Source organism: Gigantopelta aegis, chromosome 4 (assembly GCF_016097555.1).
Source record: "Gigantopelta aegis isolate Gae_Host chromosome 4, Gae_host_genome, whole genome shotgun sequence".
NCBI classification, from domain to species: domain Eukaryota; kingdom Metazoa; phylum Mollusca; class Gastropoda; order Neomphalida; family Peltospiridae; genus Gigantopelta; species Gigantopelta aegis.
In genome coordinates, this window is record NC_054702.1 from 15,349,995 (window position 1) to 15,372,494 (window position 22,500).

Below are 22,500 nucleotides of genomic sequence, written 5' to 3' on the forward strand. Positions count from 1 at the left end.
GCTTCGAAACATCCAGTGTTTATGAAATCTCTCTCTCTCTCTCTCTCTCTCTCTCTCTCTCTCTCTCTCTCTCTCTCTCTCTCTCTCTCTCTCTCTCTCTCTCTCTCTTTCTACGCACTCAGCACTCTCCCCTGGATCCGCGCCTAAAATCATGTTAGGTGCGCATCTAATTTACATGAAGTACCTGTCTCGGGCCTTGTAGTGCCACACTGCAATAGCGATGAATACAACGGCTAGAATCCCACCAATTGCGCAAAGGACAATAGCAACTGTGGATTTGTGAGTGGAAACAGGAGCTGAAACTAAAAAAGAAGTAATTCAATAAAACGTAAGTCTTGGATGTAGCTCAGGGGCACAGCGGCTGTGTAAGACGAAGGTCTCGGATGTAGTTCAGTGACACAACACTCGCGTGAGATGAAGGTATTGGATGTAGCGCAGGGGCACAACGCTCGCGTGTAATGAAGGTATTGGATGTAGCGCAGAGACACAGCGCTCGCGTGAGATGAAGGTCTTGGAGGTAGCTCAGGGGCACAACGCTCGCGTGATATTGTCTTGGATGTAACTCAGGGGCACAGCGCTCGCGTGAGATGAAGGTCTTGGATGTAGCTCAGGGGCACAGCGCTCGCGTGAGATGAAGGTATTGGATGTAGTGCAGGGGCACAGCGCTCGCGTGAGATGAAGGTATTGGATGTAGTGCAGGGGCACAGCGCTCGCGTGAAACGAAGGTATTGGATGTAGCTCAGGGGCACAGCACTCGTGTGAGATGAAGGTATTAGATGTAGCTCAGGGGCACAGCGCTCACGTGAGACGAAGGTATTGGATGTAGCTCAGGGGACAACGCTCGTGTGAGATGAAGGTCTTGGATGTAGCGCATGGGCACAGCGCTCGCGTGAGATGAAGGTCTTAGATGTAGCGCAGGGGCACAGCGCTCGCGTGAGATGAAGGTCTTAGATGTAGCGCAGGGGCACAGCGCTCGCGTGAGATGAAGGTCTTAGATGTAGCTCAGGGGCACAGCGCTCGCGTGAGATGAAGGTCTTGGATGTAGCGCAGGTGCACAGCGCTCGCGTGAGATGAAGGTCTTAGATGTAGCGCAGGGGCACAGCACTCGCGTGAGATGAAGGTCTTGGATGTTGCTCAGGGGCACAGCGCTCGCGTGAGATGAAGGTATTGGATGTAGCTCAGGGGCACCACGCTTGTGTAAGATGAAGGTATTGGATGTATCTCAGGGGCACAGCGCTCGCGTGAGATGAAGGTCTTGGATGTAGCTCAGGGGCACAGCGCTCGCGTGAGATGAAGGTATTGGATGTAGCTCAGGGGCACAGCGCTCGCGTGAGACGAAGGTATTGGATGTAGCTCAGGGGACAGCGCTCGTGTGAGATGAAGGTCTTGGATGTAGCGCAGGGGCACAGCGCTCGCGTGAGATGAAGGTCTTAGATGTAGCGCAGGGGCACAGCGCTCGCGTGAGATGAAGGTATTAGATGTAGCGCAGGGGCGCAGCGCTCGCGTGAGATGAAGGTCTTAGATGTAGCTCAGGGGCACAGCGCTCGCGTGAGATGAAGGTCTTGGATGTAGCGCAGGGGCACAGCGCTCGCGTGAGATGAAGGTCTTAGATGTAGCGCAGGGGCACAGCACTCGCGTGAGATGAAGGTCTTGGATGTTGCTCAGGGGCACAGCGCTCGCGTGAGATGAAGGTATTGGATGTAGCTCAGGGGCACCACGCTTGTGTAAGATGAAGGTATTGGATGTAGCTCAGGGGCACAGCGCTCGTGTGAGGTGAAGGTATTGGATGTAGCTCAGGGGCACAGCGCTCGCGTGAGATGAAGGTCTTGGATGTAACTCAGGGGCACAGCGCCCGTGTAAGACGAAGGTCTTGGATGTAGCTCAGGGGCACATCGCTCGTGTGAGATGGAGGTCTTGGATGTAGCTCAGGGGCACAGCGCTCGTGTGAGATGAAGGTCTTGGCTGTAGTTCAGGGGCACAGCTCTCGCGTGAGATGAAGATCTTGGATGTACCTCAGGGGCACAGCGCTCGCGTGAGATTGTCTTGGATGTAACTCAGGGGCACAGCGCTCACGTTAGATGAAGGTCTTGGATGTAGCTCAGGGGCACAGCGATCACGTGAAATGAAGGTCTTGGATGTAGCTGAGGGGCACAGCGCTCGCGTGAGATGAAGGTCTCGGATATAACTCAAGGACACAGCGCTCGCGTGAGATGAAGGTCTTGGATGTAGCTCAGGGGCACAGCGCTCGTGTAAGATGAAGGTCTTAGCTGTAGCTCAGGGGCACAGCGCTCGTGTAAGATGAAGGTCTTGGATGTAGCTCAGGGGAACAGCGCTCGTGGAAGATGAAGGTCTCGGATGTAGGTCAGGGCACAGCGCTCGTGTGAGATGAAGGTCTTGGATGTAGCTCAGGGGAACAGCGCTCGTGTAAGATGAAGGTTTTGGGTGTAACTCAGGGGCACAGCGCTCGTGTAAGATGAAGGTGTTGGATGTAGCTCAGGGGCACAGCGCTCGTGTGAGATGAAGGTATTGGATGTAGCTCAGGGGCACAGCGCTCGTGTGAGATGAAGGTATTGGATGTAGCTCAGGGGCACAGCGCTCGTGTGAGATGAAGGTCTTGGATGTAGCTCAGGGGCACAGCGCTCGTGTGAGATGAAGGTTTTGGGTGTAACTCAGGGGCACAGCGCTCGCGTGAGATGAAGGTCTTGGATGTAGCGCAGGGGCACAGCGCTCGCGTGAGATGAAGGTCTTAGATGTAGCGCAGGGGCACAGCACTCGCGTGAGATGAAGGTCTTGGATGTTGCTCAGGGGCACAGCGCTCGTGTGAGATGAAGGTATTAGATGTAGCGCAGGGGCGCAGCGCTCGCGTGAGATGAAGGTCTTAGATGTAGCTCAGGGGCACAGCGCTCGCGTGAGATGAAGGTCTTGGATGTAGCGCAGGGGCACAGCGCTCGTGTGAGATGAAGGTATTAGATGTAGCGCAGGGGCGCAGCGCTCGCGTGAGATGAAGGTCTTAGATGTAGCTCAGGGGCACAGCGCTCGCGTGAGATGAAGGTCTTGGATGTAGCGCAGGGGCACAGCGCTCGCGTGAGATGAAGGTCTTAGATGTAGTGCAGGGGCACAGCACTCGCGTGAGATGAAGGTCTTGGATGTTGCTCAGGGGCACAGCGCTCGCGTGAGATGAAGGTATTGGATGTAGCTCAGGGGCACCACGCTTGTGTAAGATGAAGGTATTGGATGTAGCTCAGGGGCACAGCGCTCGTGTGAGGTGAAGGTATTGGATGTAGCTCAGGGGCACAGCGCTCGTATGAGATGAAGGTCTTAGATGTAGCTCAGGGGCACAGCGCTCGCGTGAGATGAAGGTCTTGGATGTAACTCAGGGGCACAGCGCCCGTGTAAGAGGAAGGTCTTGGATGTAGCTCAGGGGCACATCGCTCGTGTGAGATGGAGGTCTTGGATGTAGCTCAGGGGCACAGCGCTCGTGTGAGATGAAGGTCTTGGCTGTAGTTCAGGGGCACAGCTCTCGCGTGAGATGAAGATCTTGGATGTAGCTCAGGGGCACAGCGCTCGCGTGAGATTGTCTTGGATGTAACTCAGGGGCACAGCGCTCACGTTAGATGAAGGTCTTGGATGTAGCTCAGGGGCACAGCGATCACGTGAAATGAAGGTCTTGGATGTAGCTGAGGGGCACAGCGCTCGCGTGAGATGAAGGTCTCGGATATAACTCAAGGACACAGCGCTCGCGTGAGATGAAGGTCTTGGATGTAGCTCAGGGGCACAGCGCTCGTGTAAGATGAAGGTCTTAGCTGTAGCTCAGGGGCACAGCGCTCGTGTAAGATGAAGGTCTTGGATGTAGCTCAGGGGAACAACGCTCGTGGAAGATGAAGGTCTCGGATGTAGGTCAGGGCACAGCGCTCGTGTGAGATGAAGGTCTTGGATGTAGCTCAGGGGAACAGCGCTCGTGTAAGATGAAGGTTTTGGGTGTAACTCAGGGGCACAGCGCTCGTGTAAGATGAAGGTGTTGGATGTAGCTCAGGGGCACAGCGCTCGTGTGAGATGAAGGTATTGGATGTAGCTCAGGGGCACAGCGCTCGTGTGAGATGAAGGTATTGGATGTAGCTCAGGGGCACAGCGCTCGTGTGAGATGAAGGTCTTGGATGTAGCTCAGGGGCACAGCGCTCGTGTGAGATGAAGGTTTTGGGTGTAACTCAGGGGCACAGCGCTCGCGTGAGATGAAGGTCTTGGATGTAGCGCAGGGGCACAGCGCTCGCGTGAGATGAAGGTCTTAGATGTAGCGCAGGGGCACAGCACTCGCGTGAGATGAAGGTCTTGGATGTTGCTCAGGGGCACAGCGCTCGTGTGAGATGAAGGTATTAGATGTAGCGCAGGGGCGCAGCGCTCGCGTGAGATGAAGGTCTTAGATGTAGCTCAGGGGCACAGCGCTCGCGTGAGATGAAGGTCTTGGATGTAGCGCAGGGGCACAGCGCTCGCGTGAGATGAAGGTCTTAGATGTAGTGCAGGGGCACAGCACTCGCGTGAGATGAAGGTCTTGGATGTTGCTCAGGGGCACAGCGCTCGCGTGAGATGAAGGTATTGGATGTAGCTCAGGGGCACCACGCTTGTGTAAGATGAAGGTATTGGATGTAGCTCAGGGGCACAGCGCCCGTGTAAGAGGAAGGTCTTGGATGTAGCTCAGGGGCACATCGCTCGTGTGAGATGGAGGTCTTGGATGTAGCTCAGGGGCACAGCGCTCGTGTGAGATGAAGGTCTTGGCTGTAGTTCAGGGGCACAGCTCTCGCGTGAGATGAAGATCTTGGATGTAGCTCAGGGGCACAGCGCTCGCGTGAGATTGTCTTGGATGTAACTCAGGGGCACAGCGCTCACGTTAGATGAAGGTCTTGGATGTAGCTCAGGGGCACAGCGATCACGTGAAATGAAGGTCTTGGATGTAGCTGAGGGGCACAGCGCTCGCGTGAGATGAAGGTCTCGGATATAACTCAAGGACACAGCGCTCGCGTGATATGAAGGTCTTGGATGTAGCTCAGGGGCACAGCGCTCGTGTAAGATGAAGGTCTTAGCTGTAGCTCAGGGGCACAGCGCTCGTGTAAGATGAAGGTCTTGGATGTAGCTCAGGGGAACAGCGCTCGTGGAAGATGAAGGTCTCGGATGTAGGTCAGGGCACAGCGCTCGTGTGAGATGAAGGTCTTGGATGTAGCTCAGGGGAACAGCGCTCGTGTAAGATGAAGGTTTTGGGTGTAACTCAGGGGCACAGCGCTCGTGTGAGATGAAGGTGTTGGATGTAGCTCAGGGGCACAGCGCTCGTGTGAGATGAAGGTATTGGATGTAGCTCAGGGGCACAGCGCTCGTGTGAGATGAAGGTATTGGATGTAGCTCAGGGGCACAGCGCTCGTGTGAGATGAAGGTCTTGGATGTAGCTCAGGGGCACAGCGCTCGTGTGAGATGAAGGTCTTGGCTGTAGTTCAGGGGCACAGCTCTCGCGTGAGATGAAGATCTTGGATGTAGCTCAGGGGCACAGCGCTCGCGTGAGATTGTCTTGGGTGTAACTCAGGGGCACAGCGCTCGCGTGAGATGAAGGTATTGGATGTAGCTCAGGGGCACAGCGCTCGTGTGAGATAAAGGTATTGGATGTAGCTCAGGGGCACAGCGCTCGTGTGAGATGAAGGTATTGGATGTAGCTCAGGGGCACAGCGCTCGTGTGAGATGAAGGTATTGGATGTAGCTCAGGGGCACAGCGATCACGTGATATGAAGGTATTGGATGTAGTGCAGGGGCACAGCGCTCGCGTGAGATGAAGGTCCTGGATGTTACGCATGGGCACAGCGCCCATGTAAGAGAAAGGTCTTGGATGTAGCTCAGGGGCACAGCGCTCGCGTGAGATTGTCTTGGATGTAACTCAGGGGCACAGCGCTCACGTTAGATGAAGGTCTTGGATGTAGCTCAGGGGCACAGCGGTCACGTGAAATGAAGGTCTTGGATGTAGCTGAGGGGCACAGCGCTCGCGTGAGATGAAGGTCTCGGATGTAACTCAAGGACACAGCGCTCGCGTGAGATGAAGGTCTTGGATGTAGCTCAGGGGCACAGCGCTCGTGTAAGATGAAGGTCTTAGCTGTAGCTCAGGGGCACAGCGCTCGTGTAAGATGAAGGTCTTGGATGTAGCTCAGGGGAACAGCGCTCGTGGAAGATGAAGGTCTCGGATGTAGGTCAGGGCACAGCGCTCGTGTGAGATGAAAGTCTTGGATGTAGCTCAGGGGAACAGCGCTCGTGTAAGATGAAGGTTTTGGGTGTAACTCAGGGGCACAGCGCTCGTGTAAGATGAAGGTGTTGGATGTAGCTCAGGGGCACAGCGCTCGTGTGGGATGAAGGTATTGGATGTAGCTCAGGGGCACAGCGCTCGCGTGAGATGAAGGTATTGGATGTAGGTCTGGGGCACAGCGCTCGCGTGAGATGAAGGTATTTGATGTAGCTTTGGGGCACAGCGCTTGTGTAAGATGAAGGCCTTGAAGGTAGCTCAGGGGCACAGCGCTCGAGTGAGATTATTTTGGATGTAGCTCAGGGGCACAGCGATTGTGTATGATGAAGGTCTTGGATGTAGCTCAAGGGCACAGCGCTCGCGTAAAATGAAGGTCTTGGATGTAGCTCAGAGCCACAGCGCTCGTGTAAGATGAAGTTCTTAGCTGTAGCTCAGGGACACAGCGCTCGTGTAAGATGAAGGTCTCGGATGTAGCTCAGGGGCACAGCGCTCGTGTAAGATGAAGGTGTTGGATGTAGCTCAGGGGCACAGCGCTCGTGTGAGATGAAGGTGTTGGATGTAGCTCAGGGGCACAGCGCTCGTGTAAGATGAAGGTGTTGGATGTAGCTCAGGGGCACAGCGCTCGTGTGAGATGAAGGTCTTAGGTGTAGCTCAGGGGCACAGCGCTCGTGTAAGATGAAGGTCTTAGCTGTAGCTCAGGGGCACAGCGCTCGTGTAAGATGAAGGTCTTGGATGTAGCTCAGGGGAACAGCGCTCGTGGAAGATGAAGGTCTCGGATGTAGGTCAGGGCACAGCGCTCGTGTGAGATGAAGGTCTTGGATGTAGCTCAGGGGAACAGCGCTCGTGTAAGATGAAGGTTTTGGGTGTAACTCAGGGGCACAGCGCTCGTGTAAGATGAAGGTGTTGGATGTAGCTCAGGGGCACCACGCTTGTGTAAGATGAAGGTATTGGATGTAGCTCAGGGGCACAGCGCTCGTGTGAGGTGAAGGTATTGGATGTAGCTCAGGGGCACAGCGCTCGCATGAGATGAAGGTCTTAGATGTAGCTCAGGGGCACAGCGCTCGCGTGAGATGAAGGTCTTGGATGTAACTCAGGGGCACAGCGCCCGTGTAAGAGGAAGGTCTTGGATGTAGCTCAGGGGCACATCGCTCGTGTGAGATGGAGGTCTTGGATGTAGCTCAGGGGCACAGCGCTCGTGTGAGATGAAGGTCTTGGCTGTAGTTCAGGGGCACAGCTCTCGCGTGAGATGAAGATCTTGGATGTAGCTCAGGGGCACAGCGCTCGCGTGAGATTGTCTTGGATGTAACTCAGGGGCACAGCGCTCACGTTAGATGAAGGTCTTGGATGTAGCTCAGGGGCACAGCGATCACGTGAAATGAAGGTCTTGGATGTAGCTGAGGGGCACAGCGCTCGCGTGAGATGAAGGTCTCGGATATAACTCAAGGACCTAGCGCTCGCGTGAGATGAAGGTCTTGGATGTAGCTCAGGGGCACAGCGCTCGTGTAAGATGAAGGTCTTAGCTGTAGCTCAGGGGCACAGCGCTCGTGTAAGATGAAGGTCTTGGATGTAGCTCAGGGGAACAGCGCTCGTGGAAGATGAAGGTCTCGGATGTAGGTCAGGGCACAGCGCTCGTGTGAGATGAAGGTCTTGGATGTAGCTCAGGGGAACAGCGCTCGTGTAAGATGAAGGTTTTGGGTGTAACTCAGGGGCACAGCGCTCGTGTAAGATGAAGGTGTTGGATGTAGCTCAGGGGCACAGCGCTCGTGTGAGATGAAGGTATTGGATGTAGCTCAGGGGCACAGCGCTCGTGTGAGATGAAGGTATTGGATGTAGCTCAGGGGCACAGCGCTCGTGTGAGATGAAGGTCTTGGATGTAGCTCAGGGGCACAGCGCTCGTGTGAGATGAAGGTTTTGGGTGTAACTCAGGGGCACAGCGCTCGCGTGAGATGAAGGTCTTGGATGTAGCGCAGGGGCACAGCGCTCGCGTGAGATGAAGGTCTTAGATGTAGCGCAGGGGCACAGCGCTCGTGTGAGATGAAGGTCTTGGCTGTAGTTCAGGGGCACAGCTCTCGCGTGAGATGAAGATCTTGGATGTAGCTCAGGGGCACAGCGCTCGCGTGAGATTGTCTTGGGTGTAACTCAGGGGCACAGCGCTCGCGTGAGATGAAGGTATTGGATGTAGCTCAGGGGCACAGCGCTCGTGTGAGATAAAGGTATTGGATGTAGCTCAGGGGCACAGCGCTCGTGTGAGATGAAGGTATTGGATGTAGCTCAGGGGCACAGCGCTCGTGTGAGATGAAGGTATTGGATGTAGCTCAGGGGCACAGCGATCACGTGATATGAAGGTATTGGATGTAGTGCAGGGGCACAGCGCTCGCGTGAGATGAAGGTCCTGGATGTTACGCATGGGCACAGCGCCCATGTAAGAGAAAGGTCTTGGATGTAGCTCAGGGGCACAGCGCTCGCGTGAGATTGTCTTGGATGTAACTCAGGGGCACAGCGCTCACGTTAGATGAAGGTCTTGGATGTAGCTCAGGGGCACAGCGGTCACGTGAAATGAAGGTCTTGGATGTAGCTGAGGGGCACAGCGCTCGCGTGAGATGAAGGTCTCGGATGTAACTCAAGGACACAGCGCTCGCGTGAGATGAAGGTCTTGGATGTAGCTCAGGGGCACAGCGCTCGTGTAAGATGAAGGTCTTAGCTGTAGCTCAGGGGCACAGCGCTCGTGTAAGATGAAGGTCTTGGATGTAGCTCAGGGGAACAGCGCTCGTGGAAGATGAAGGTCTCGGATGTAGGTCAGGGCACAGCGCTCGTGTGAGATGAAAGTCTTGGATGTAGCTCAGGGGAACAGCGCTCGTGTAAGATGAAGGTTTTGGGTGTAACTCAGGGGCACAGCGCTCGTGTAAGATGAAGGTGTTGGATGTAGCTCAGGGGCACAGCGCTCGTGTGGGATGAAGGTATTGGATGTAGCTCAGGGGCACAGCGCTCGCGTGAGATGAAGGTATTGGATGTAGGTCTGGGGCACAGTGCTCGCGTGAGATGAAGGTATTTGATGTAGCTTTGGGGCACAGCGCTTGTGTAAGATGAAGGCCTTGAAGGTAGCTCAGGGGCACAGCGCTCGAGTGAGATTATTTTGGATGTAGCTCAGGGGCACAGCGATTGTGTATGATGAAGGTCTTGGATGTAGCTCAAGGGCACAGCGCTCGCGTAAAATGAAGGTCTTGGATGTAGCTCAGAGCCACAGCGCTCGTGTAAGATGAAGTTCTTAGCTGTAGCTCAGGGACACAGCGCTCGTGTAAGATGAAGGTCTCGGATGTAGCTCAGGGGCACAGCGCTCGTGTAAGATGAAGGTGTTGGATGTAGCTCAGGGGCACAGCGCTCGTGTGAGATGAAGGTGTTGGATGTAGCTCAGGGGCACAGCGCTCGTGTAAGATGAAGGTGTTGGATGTAGCTCAGGGGCACAGCGCTCGTGTGAGATGAAGGTGTTAGGTGTAGCTCAGGGGCACAGCGCTCGTGTAAGATGAAGGTCTTAGCTGTAGCTCAGGGGCACAGCGCTCGTGTAAGATGAAGGTCTTGGATGTAGCTCAGGGGAACAGCGCTCGTGGAAGATGAAGGTCTCGGATGTAGGTCAGGGCACAGCGCTCGTGTGAGATGAAGGTCTTGGATGTAGCTCAGGGGAACAGCGCTCGTGTAAGATGAAGGTTTTGGGTGTAACTCAGGGGCACAGCGCTCGTGTAAGATGAAGGTGTTGGATGTAGCTCAGGGGCACAGCGCTCGTGTGGGATGAAGGTATTGGATGTAGCTCAGGGGCACAGCGCTCGCGTGAGATGAAGGTATTGGATGTAGGTCTGGGGCACAGCGCTCGCGTGAGATGAAGGTATTTGATGTAGCTTTGGGGCACAGCGCTTGTGTAAGATGAAGGCCTTGAAGGTAGCTCAGGGGCACAGCGCTCGAGTGAGATTATTTTGGATGTAGCTCAGGGGTACAGCGATTGTGTATGATGAAGGTCTCGGATGTAGCTCAAGGGCACAGCGCTCGCGTAAAATGAAGGTCTTGGATGTAGCTCAGAGCCACAGCGCTCGTGTAAGATGAAGGTCTTAGCTGTAGCTCAGGGACACAGCGCTCGTGTAAGATGAAGGTCTCGTATGTAGCTCAGGGGCACAGCGCTCGTGTAAGATGAAGGTGTTGGATGTAGCTCAGGGGCACAGCGCTCGTGTGAGATGAAGGTGTTGGATGTAGCTCAGGGGCACAGCGCTCGTGTAAGATGAAGGTGTCGGATGTAGCTCAGGGGCACAGCGCTCGTGTGAGATGAAGGCCTTAGGTGTAGGTCAGGGGCTCATCGCTCGTGTAAGATGAAGGTCTTAGCTGTATCTCAGGGGCACAGCGCTCGTGTAAGATGAAGGTCTTGGATGTAGCTCAGGGGAACAGCGCTCGTGTAAGATGAAGGTTTTGGGTGTAACTCAGAGGCACAGGGCTCGTGTAAGATGCATTGGGTTGCAGGATCAATCGATGGACTCGCAACCCGCTACCGCCCCACAGTTGGCCATCTTCTGACCTGGTTTATACCCCGTCTCCGCCCCCGCCCCACAGTCGGTCACGTTCTGGCGTGATTTAAATCAGAATTTGAGAGTTTTACAAATTCTGTATCTATTGGATATTTACCGAGATGGCATGAATACATTACTTCTAAGAAGCACATCAGTGTGACTTCAACTCCATAGTTAATTACCATACATGTTCATGTTTATTTACGGTTTCTATATTTCGCCCATAGAATACATTAAATATTGATGTAACGACAGTATCACTTGCTATCAGTACCTTTTTTTCAATACTCTCTGTATACACAGAACAGTAATTTCAATGTTTCGTATCCACGCCATCTCATGGTCCATTCCTTGATGTGGTGAGGTAGCTTGCATGTCTCAATGACTCGGAGAGCTGTGCCAGCTGGAGCATCAGCTCCTGGTAGGGTCACCCAAGTTGGACTGGTCAAAGGGTAGAGACTAGACTAATATGAACCGGACAGACAGAGGACGTGAGCAAACTCCAAAATCAAAACTGGGCTGGAGAGGCTCAGAATCCTAGTAAGAAAACTCTCCTAGGAGAAACAAATCTCCAAACTCAAACCAAGTCCACTGAAGTCCACTGAAGTCCGAAATGAAATATCTGTACATGCACCAAGCTCTGTGATCATCGTGGTCATCGTCGTATCCACGAAATGGGTTACAATTACTTGTGAAGTCTAAAGGGGACGTAATACGAGCATACATTATTGCATACAACAGTTGCATGCAACAATGTATGCTCGTCTGACGGCCCCTTTAATAACATAGTAAAAACTAGGCATTAATAGGCATGTTCCTACTGACTAACATAGCACCTGGTATCTCCCCCAGCTCGCCGACTCTCCCTGACGAACATAGCTACTTATTTAAATAGACCTTGAATGTTATCTTATACAGGGGCACAATAAAGAAGAAATCAAAACCACAATTCGTATTACTACAAACAGTACAACTAATATAGTTTGAAGTGTACACACTGTATTTGCTTGTGTCCTTAAAATGCTTTGTCTATCATAATGATACAGTTTTATGTGTGAAATATATACACATCGAACACATAATAAGGTACTACTAAACCAAATAACGTCTGGCTGGGTCAAAGTTCGAGGTGCACCCAACGTTTGATAGAGAAGTGATCACCAAAAGTCCTGTGATTGTTGATAAATGTGACTGTGTTGGGTGTAAAAAAATAGTTTCATCTAATTGAAGAAATATGCAATTTTATTTCATCTAGTGCCAAGTAGCCTTATGCTTGAAACATGTATGAGATACCTTGAATTTTGTGCGGAACTAGGGTAGTCACAGACACTACCCGTTATCTCAGAAATTAGCAGCCTGACACCCAATTTTTTCTGATTCACTTTAAGGATGAGTGGTGGTAGTATTTATATCCGTGGCGTTTATGTTGATTGATACGCTGCAGGTAGGAGTTTTAGCCACATATGTTACTACTAGTATTATCGTCTATGGGATTTGATTTGGTAGTATACACCCATAAGTGTTCGACAGTCTGAAAGTAAACATATCATTGTGCCATTATAAAAATGACCCACACGGTAAGAACAGTAGAACATTTTGAGGTATATTTTTTATCTGTATTATTTGTTCTGTATGCAAATACTTATAAACGTGTTTGCCTGCTCATGGCAAACGTAAAGTTACAATATTTTGTGGAATTGGCTCCAGTAGAGCAATATCTGTTTCTGGTCAGATAGATATGCTAGGATCAGACTGTCAACTGTCACGACGAAGTTGACCAACTCGACGGTTGCGTTGTAATTTTTCCAACTGCCGACTTACGATGGGTGCGCTCAGATTAACTAATGGGTTATACGCTGAGATAAGAGTTTAACAGCGCCCAGACTAGCATCTGGTCAGTCATAGCAGTCCTGAGAGCAGAAAGTTGGCCAACTTTGTGCTGGCAGTTAGTTGTCTAAGTCTAGCATAATTCCGAAATTGATGTAGTGACGTGCTTCCTTTTTCGCTTTCTTTTTGTTGTTGTTGTTTTGAGGCTTTGAGGTTTCTTTATTTTGCATATTTGTTGGTGGTAATTATAGAAAAATGTATTTACTGTGTTTAAAAAGAAGATTAAAGGAACTGTCCTGGATTTTCAGCGATTGTTAAGATGATATCGACCAATAGAAATGTTTTAACGACTGTAATTACATATTAATTTATTAAAAAAAAAAAAAATAGTGCTTGTATATTATTTAATATTTATTTTTTATTGGGATAGCAAATGCAGTTTGGATTATTTACAAATATTAGGACGATCAGAAACACATTGAATATACAGACACTGACATTTAAACAAGAATATATTATTTAATATGTAAATTTAGTCGTTAAAGCCGCACACCCTAGTTCCATCCAGCGAAAATAAATTATAATTTGGTTAATCTACAAACCTGTAACACACTTAGGTCACGTTTTTATCAAATGGAGTGAAAAAGCAGGTTTTATATCGATAAATACCATGGGAATCCCCATGTCCCAATTGCTTGAAATAATTTTGAAAGTTAGTATTCTGATGTCACCGGTAGATGTCGCTCGAATCACAACAATGCCTATGTCACGACAAATTTCACAGAGGGCGCACAGACTTGGGGTGCGTTCTTTTCACCTCTCCTGGACATGTTCCAACTGTTCTGTCCTGGTTGTATCCCCTCTCCAGATATCGTAAGACTTAGCAAAATTATTGGTTTTAAGGGTTTGTAACGTTTTGTATTGAGATACTTACTTGTCTGAACTTTATTGTTACTGAAAATGTTCACGAACTGTGAAGAAAAATCTCACAAATGAACAACAACAAATCGGATGTTGATTACGCGAACCGTGCACGAGAAAACAAACCGAACCAAAATGATAACCGTCACGTGGTATACCAACATCTGTGACGTTTACACAGGAAGATTCCCTTTAAAAATAGATTGGACCTCGCTTTCTTAACGGTTTTTTCTCGACAGCACGTCTTGTGAAAAAATGCAAAAAATGCATTTCGTGGTTTTACAAACATCAGGATTACCAAAAAGCACTTCAGGTGAATGGAAATGTGTATTCTAAATAATAAAATGTAAGTAAAGTGCAATTTTATTTGTGAAAAATGGGGTTTAATAGCGAAAAACAACGCCGTAATGGTTAACAAATAGCCGTAACTAGGGTGTGTCCCTTTAAAAGATTTTATATGTCACAAATATCTTACAATGCAGAAAACTCTGATAGTGTTATAGTACTTTTAAGAATACACGTGAAAAGCTAACTCACTGGATTCTAAAGTCGTCACAACTGTTGAGTTCCTAAATGGTGATTTTCCCGCCTCGGTTTCCGCAAACAATGTAAACTTGTACCTCCACCCATGCAGCAGATTCGTGATAGTGCAAATGGTTGCTGAAATTATACGAATAATTTTGTGTAGCCCTGTTTAACGTGTTTCAAAAATACTGTCATTTATTTTACTTTTTAACATGTTACCTACTGACCCCCCCCCCCCCCCCCCCCCTCCCCCGTCAACCAAATCAAACAAACATCGGCGTCTTTGAGCTGCTGAAGGTGTATTTTCAAAGTTTTGCAATTTGTACACGTGTTTGTCATAAATAAATTAAGAGAGAATCAATCCCACATATAATCTTTGCATAGCTAATTTAAAAATATTAAAATTGTAACGTATTGCCAGTCGACGGAAACAGTTGTTTTTCTAAAAATCTTTGACGAAAAATACAAAGTATACAAAGAACTATATTTATGACACAGCCATTGAATTAGAAGCAAGTTCTGTGTCACTATGGATAAACAATTCAAATTCAAACTAGGGTGTCACATGGTTAACCTATCGGTAACTCATATTAAAATTTACGATAATATAAATAGCAGTAAATGAAGGTATTTGGATGTAAATATTTGTGGACTTGTAATTCAAGGTACAATATTTACATTTCACACACAAACACAAAAGAGAGAATTATCAATACGTTTTGGTCATAATGCAATTTGAAACCACCCCTTTAATGCCTTGTTCTAGTTACCGAGGTATATATCTGTTGTTGTTTTTTCTCAAATAAACTTAATTTTATGTGCGGACCGAGGAAGATGGTATTAGGGGAGCGCACCCACTCCCCCACCTTCAAAGCAACACCTTGGTGTACTTTTGAATACCTGCGATGCCCTTTTATGGAATTTACACCCACTTCCTAGAAAAATCCTCCTGAATTTTAAACTACAACACAAGACACATCAGAAACAATTATTCCTTTCTCGTCTTAGCAATCGCAGATGTCATCATCACGACTAAAATACTCAGTGACCTGAATGTATGTCTTACACGCGTACCTGTTGATGTAGTATTCTTTTCATTGGTGAAGACGCCACTGTTTTTGTGTGTTTCATGCCACACCAGGACAGAGTAGTTTGTCGGTCCTGGATAGGGCGATGCTGGAGTCCATGTCAGGCGAACTGTAGAGGCATCTATTACATCAGCACCAAACGAAGTTGGAGTTTTCGGTTCTGAAATGAAAACCATATATATATATATTGATAGTTAAAGTTGTTTTTTTTTGACGACACCACTAGAACACATTGATTTGTTAATCATCGGCTATAGACTTAGAGAGGAAACCCGCTACAGTTTTCCATTAGTAGCAAGGGATCTTTTATATGCACCATTCCACAGACAGGATAGCACATACCACGGCCTTTGATATAACAGTCATGGTGCACTGGCTGGAACGAGGAATGGCCCACCGAATTGTCTTTATATTCGGTGTGTTGTTAGTCGTCCTAATGTTTGTGATCGCCCAAACTAGATTTTACCTCCAAGACGTTTGTACGTACGAACTAATATTTGTTACGAAATAAAATGAAGATTAACCTACTATTATAAACTTAAAGACTGAGAAATATATCAAATATACAGACGCTGTTTATTAAAACAAGAACATTTGTCTAATATGTTACCCTTGTTGTTAAAAAAGCTCCGTTACTGGGAAACGTCTTAACAATGGCGGAAACGTAACACAGTCCTTTTAAGACATTCAAAGACTCATATGTATAAAATATGTTTTGAACCAAACTTTATATTAGTTCATCAAAATCCTTATCTTTACCAATAAATACGATATGTTAAGTGTCTCCGACATTCGTCTTTGCCATTAATGTGTGTGTGTGTGTGTGTGTGTGTGTGAGAGAGAGAGAGAGAGAGAGAGAGAGAGAGAGAGAGAGAGAGAGAGAGAGAGAGAGAGAGAGAGAGAGAGAGAGAGAGAGAGAGAGAGAGAGGTTAAATACTTCCGACAGCAGTCATAGACGTTATTATTGAAGATTTCCCAACTCCAACATCGTTGTATGCTGCAATGGTCACACTGAAGTTTTTAAATGGAACTAAATTCGATATTGTATAGTCCATATATGATTCCATATTAGTTTCACACTGTATAGACTCAATCTCGTTGTCCTGAAAATAAAATAAAACTGTTTCCATGATCCAAACGATAAAATAATTGCAAACAATGTCAATCTGAACCCAGGGTAACAAAACAATGATCGTATCTTCCTAATCAAAATAAATACATTCTTCATTATCTTAGAAGACGGTTGGTATTTCAGTGTGTTATAATTAATTAATTTGCATATCTTTGTAGTTCCCCTTCAGTGTTTTATCAGTTTACATGTTCATCATTTGAAGATGATCTGTTTTAACATATGTAAAATCATAGACCTATATGGGTAAACAAGTGAATATGGCAACCTTACTTCTGAATCATCTTCCTTTTGACAAGTCAAATTCAAAGTCAAAACTCTTGTAGTAGAGTAGTTAACTGTGATTTCATATCTAAGTATCACTCCATTCGGATGCATAGGGGCCAACCACCTGACGGTAAATCCAGTACTTGTTGAATTTACAACTGTTAAATTTCTCACGAGTCCAGATTCTATAAATAAATATATTGTAATATATTGTAATTACTACATACTATGGATATTATATTTTTAAAAAATCAACAAGGGCAGGAATTATTGTTAAACGTGTTTATTTTGATATTTGGCTTGGAACGAGAGAGCGAGAGAGAGAGAGAGAGAGAGAGAGAGAGAGAGAGAGAGAGAGAGAGAGAGAGAGAGAGAGAGAGAGAGAGAGAGAGAGAGAGAGCGCTTTACCACTGGGCTACGTCCCGCCCACAAAGACAGGAATTGTGGTGCTGATTTAAACTAAGGCGGTTAAATGTCAAACCTAGGTTTATTTTCATACTTGTTTACACCGAGAGAGAGAATATACTGCCGCCACGCTACTACTAAACTCCAGTGATTTATAGTTAAATTACGTGCTTATATCATATTAATGTTCAAGCATGTTATTCTGGACACACAAGACAAACTCGACAGTAACGGGATCGAACCCACTACAAATCAGCCTTATGTCCGAGATGAATTCCCAAGGAACATTGAGAAGTAGCGATTTGAGCCGGGTCTTATAAAAGAAAAGCAAAAAGATACAGACCCATATAGAGAATCGAAGCGGGGACTCAACGACGGCAGCTCTGCTGTTATCTCTTGGGGGTTCTCAGTCGCAGAGTCAACTCTATCGTTCACCTAAGATCTTAGACTTATATTATCTATATCACCATGTCGTTAAATTATTTATGGTGTTTTATAAAATATACATCACCAACTTGTGACTTGTGTTCCTTAATTTACATTCAAATAATAAATAACACTATGTTACTACTAATGGGGAAAATGTAGCCAGTTTCCTTTCTAAGACTATATGTCAAAATTACCAAATGTTTGATATCCAATAGCCAGTGATTAATAAATCAATGTGCTCTAGTGATGTGGTTAAACAAAACAAACTTCAAACTCTTTAATATATTGGAAAATGCAACTTACTGGAGTCTTTGGTCTTAATAACCGCCGTACTGTTAGTTTCTGCAATTCCTGCCTCAGTGCTGACAAACAGCTTAAACTTGTAGTTACATCCATGTTGTAGGGTTTCGTCGTGAGATGTCTCTTCATCTAAAACGATTTGCAAAATATATATCTTTGTACTTCTTGACAATGCCAGTAGTAACTAATGAAATCTCCTAAGTGGTCAGACTATGCCCACAGCTAAAGATGGCGGGAAAAGGAAGGTGTGTGACATGGGTGGCTACAAAGACACAAGCATCTGTCGCGGTTGGAGAGACAAGGACAGGGATGTGGATAAAACATACAGCAACTGATTAACAGATGGATCACAATATTAGTAATATCAATAAAACAAAACATGTCATAATATTGAGAACATTGCTGAAATCGGGAAATGTTCATTCTGTGAGTCAAATGTTGAACATCTTATTAAAAGTGTTTCAGTGACATTTAATATGTCCAACTTAATAGAGAGGTTTTCTTGAGTAGAATGCAAGCTAAGAAAGATACGAAACAAACACCCCACCCCCGAAAAAAACACCTACATCCCAAAAACCCAAACAAAAAGCAAATCAAAGAAAAGCGAATCAAAACAAACCCCAACCCCGCACTCCCCAAAAAGCAACAACCCCACAAAAACAAATACCATTAAAACACAAACAAAAAGCAAACAAAACAAAAACAAGTGTAAGAGGCAACCGAACAAGCATGTTTGAAAATGTCAACCGTCGTATTTACAGTAACTAATATATGTTTACAAATGTCTTGCCTGGTACTGTGATGTTCCAACAGTTAGTGAAAATCCCACTACCTCTTTCTGTTTCCTGACAGATTTCAATATAGAACTTTGTTGGTCCTGGATAGGGAAGTGCTGGTGTCCATTCCAGATGAAATTTAGAACCATTCACCAATTCAGCAGCAAATGAAGTCGGAACTTTCGGTTCTGAAATGAAAATCATATATATTATTTTCTACTCACGTATATAACTTTTGACAGTATAATTTATTTCTAAACCACAAACTGATTTTTCTGACATAAAATATCCACTAATAAATTAATGGATTACGTATATGTATTTGTGATTTTTATTTGTGGGGGAGAGGGGTAACACAGTGGTAAAGCGCTCACTTAATGAGCGGTCGGTCTGGGATCGATCCCCGTCGGTGGTCTCATTGGGCTATTTCTCGCTCCAGCCAGTGCACCATGACTGTTATATCAAAGGCCGTGGTATGTGCTATCCTGTCTGTGGCATAGTGCATATAACAGATCCCTTGCTACTAACGGACAAATATAGCGGGTTTCCTTTCTAATGTTTGACATTCAATAGCCGATGATTAACAAATCAATGTGCTCTAGTGGTGTCGTTAAAGCAAACTTTTGTGTGTGTCATTTTTAAACTCATTGCAAACATGCACACACACACACATATATATATATATATATATATATATATATATATCTATATCTATATCTATGTCTGTCTGTCTGTCTGTCTGTCTGTCTGTCTGTCTGTCTGTCTCTCTCTCTCTCTCTCTCTCTCTCTCTCTCTCTCTCTCTCTCTCTCTCTCTCTCTCTCTCTCTCTCTCTCTCTCTATATATATATATATATATATATATATATATGTGTGTGTGTGTGTGTGTGTGTGTGTGTGTATATATATGTATGTGTGTGTATGGTGTATGTGTGTGTGTGTGTCTGTGTCTGTGTGTGTGTGTGTGTGTATGTGTATGTGTATGTGTATGTGTATGTGTGTGTATATATGTGAGTGTAAATATATATATATATATATATATATATATATATATATATATATATATATATATATATATATATATGTGTGTGTGTGTGTGTGTGTGTGTGTGTGTGTGTGTGTGTGTGTGTCTGTGGACCCCATTCTTTGTTAAGAACCTCCAATAGTAGTGTTAGCCGTTATTGTTGAAGAATTCCCAAGCCCAGTCTCGTTGTAAGCTGCTACAGTGACACTGAAGAGTTCAAACGGGACTAAATTCCATATTGTATGCTTCATAAATGATTCCGCATTAGTTTCACAACGAATAGACAGAATATCGTTGCCCTGAAAATAAAATGAAACAGGTTCCATAATCTAAGCAATATATAATGCTGTTACCGAAATCATACCCTCATTTAAGACTGAAAAGAAGGGCTGACCCTGGTTGTTTTGGGTTGTTTTTTTCGATGTTTTATTTTCGATTTTATATTAGTAAAAAAGAGTACATACATAACATTTTATCTCCAACTGTAGAGGATGAAGGTAGTTTTAAAACATTGATGTTGCTGCAGTTTAGACTAAATACCGACTTAGTCTCTTCCCCGCCCCTATCTTACTGTGTGGTTAAACCATACCAATATAAAATTTTGCCTACCTTCTTAAGAGTATCAGTATATCAAACACTACACACGGTTTTCATATTTCGGTACATGACTATCACCATTATGTTATTTAAAACGAATCCTACCATTTGTCACGCATACCAACTTTTTCCCTTTTTTTGTTTTGTTTTATACTACTGCTCCATTTCCTTTCTCTCCTTTGAATTCCGTCTGATTTCTTTCCGATCTGGCCACTACTACCTTTCAACGTCTTTCGCTGTCTACCCCCACACCCCAGTCCTTCTCTCCAACCGCGACAGGTGCTTGTCTCTTGTGGCTATCAGTTCGACACACCTGTCATTCCCCATTAGTTTTAGCTGTGGGCTTAGTCTGACCACTTCGAAGAGTATTCAGTGGTTACTTCTGGCATTGTTAACAGACGCCTGTAACCACCTATTATTAGCGACAGAAGACGATGATGCCAGGTGGGTGCACGGAAGTACACAGTGACTGCACACCCGTGGATGACGTTAATAAGATAAATGATGGTGTGGACAACCCAGAAGACGAAGTAGGAGGAAACTAACAGACAGGGTCGGAACTGATTGAAATCGTGGGAGAAATTGGAAAATGTTTATATTAAGATATTACGCATGCATACGTAATCAATAATATTATATGTCGTTTTTGTAGTTTTCAATTTAAAGTTGATAATGTTGCATATTTATTACTAATTTTAAAGTATACACAGTCATAACCGTACCCGTACTTCCGTATCATTCACGTCTTGGCAAGTCAAATTCAAAGTCCACACTCTTGTAGCAGAATTGTTAACAATGATTTTATATCCAAGTATCACTCCATTCGGATGTTCAGGGGCCAACCACGTGACGGTAAATCCAGTACTTGTTGAATTTACAGTTGTTAAATTTCTCACGGATCCAGGTTCTATAAATAAAATACAATTATACATTTAGCTATACTTCACTGAACACTATGGATAAAAATATGCTATTTTTATAATAATTTTGGCATAGCATGTTCATAATATTAACATGGCGGACAACTAGCTTGGTTGGAAGAGCGTTCGCTTCAAATCGAAATGTCGAATCCCTTCCGTGAACATAGTCTCTGACTCGGTCCCAACCAGTGTCACACGACTGGTATATCAAATGCTATGGTATGTTCTGGCCTATCTGTGGGGAATTACCTATAAGAAGATAATTTGTTGGTCATGGAAAATATGACGGTTTTACTCCGCAAACTATGTGTCTGAATTACGAAATGTTTGGCATCCAGTAGCGATTAACTAATTAATGTGCTTTAGTAGGGTCATTAAACAAAACCAACCAACCTTTCTGTAATGCAATGCTGCCTTTAACGTCTGACATCTGGGATATTCGCACAATATAGGGTGTATACCATCAAATCAAATCACATAGCCAATAATAACATGTGGCTAAAACTCCTGCTACACCTACTACACATGCAGCGTATTAATCTTGTGGTATTAACTGCTCTATCAAAAGTTCTGTGCACATTGAACTTTGACCCAGCCGGAAGTTATTTGGTTTAGTACTACCTGTAATACTCACGTGCTATGCAGTGATCGTCTGCTTCGAAGTAATCCACATCACAAGCGCACGTCGTGGCCACTGCGTCACACCTCAACCCTTCGTTTGGCGCACATCCTACACTTGGAGAACATGTCTCCCCAAAGCCTGGAATGCTCACTGCTGCTGTTTCCGATATTATTGGTGGTGTTAATGATGTCATTGTGTTTGACTTCGAGATTGTCGTCATAGATGCAACCTAAAATATGAGATTCAAAATAAATTTGTTCCTTTGTCTAGCGGTCAGGACATTGGATTTTGAAGCCGATGACAGTGGTTCAATTCCCATCGGTATCTGACACACAGTTGACGTCGTCTAGAACTCATTACCTTACATTTTCACACTAATCACACAAAACATCATTACTGTCTATAAATATATAAATGCATTAAGGATCTTCACAGAAGAAATATATAAAATTTACAATGTTAGTTTTCATAATAATCATACTCTCCATGGGATAAATTTATATCATTTGCAATGTAGGTTTTCATAATAATCAAACTCTCCATAGAATAAATCTATATCATTTACAATGTTAGTTTTCATAATAATCATACTCTCCATAGGATAAATCTATATCATTTACAATGTTGGTTTTCATAATAATCATACTCTCCATAGAATAAACATATATCATTTACAATGTTAGTTTTCATAATAATCATACTCTCCATAGAATAAACATATATCATTTACAATGTTAGTTTTCATAATAATCATACTCTCCATAGAATAAATCTATATCATTTACAATGTTAGTTTTCATAATAATCATACTCTCCATAGAATAAATCTATATCATTTACAATGTTAGTTTTTATAA

The 22,500-nt window shown here is 45.5% G+C and overlaps 1 protein-coding gene across 3 annotated transcripts in view; it reads right to left on the bottom strand.

Annotated features, from left to right (window-relative positions):
• The window catches only part of LOC121372043 (receptor-type tyrosine-protein phosphatase S-like), a 42,547-nt gene that overhangs the window by 17,648 nt on the left and 2,399 nt on the right, over positions 1–22,500 (bottom strand). The window contains exons 2-11 of one of the 3 annotated variants that reach the window (XM_041498290.1): positions 21,656–21,872; positions 20,830–21,008; positions 19,638–19,803; positions 18,497–18,670; positions 17,710–17,835; positions 16,579–16,757; positions 16,114–16,279; positions 15,163–15,336; positions 14,101–14,223; positions 185–302 (exon numbers count right to left, since the gene is read on the bottom strand). In XM_041498290.1, the coding sequence (XP_041354224.1) occupies positions 185–302; positions 14,101–14,223; positions 15,163–15,336; positions 16,114–16,279; positions 16,579–16,757; positions 17,710–17,835; positions 18,497–18,670; positions 19,638–19,803; positions 20,830–21,008; positions 21,656–21,872 (1,622 nt within the window). Of the gene's footprint in view, positions 1–184; positions 303–14,100; positions 14,224–15,162; positions 15,337–16,113; positions 16,280–16,578; positions 16,758–17,709; positions 17,836–18,496; positions 18,671–19,637; positions 19,804–20,823; positions 21,009–21,655; positions 21,873–22,500 lie in introns of all 3 variants that reach the window. The other 2 variants (XM_041498289.1, XM_041498291.1) reach the window with 2 other exon arrangements.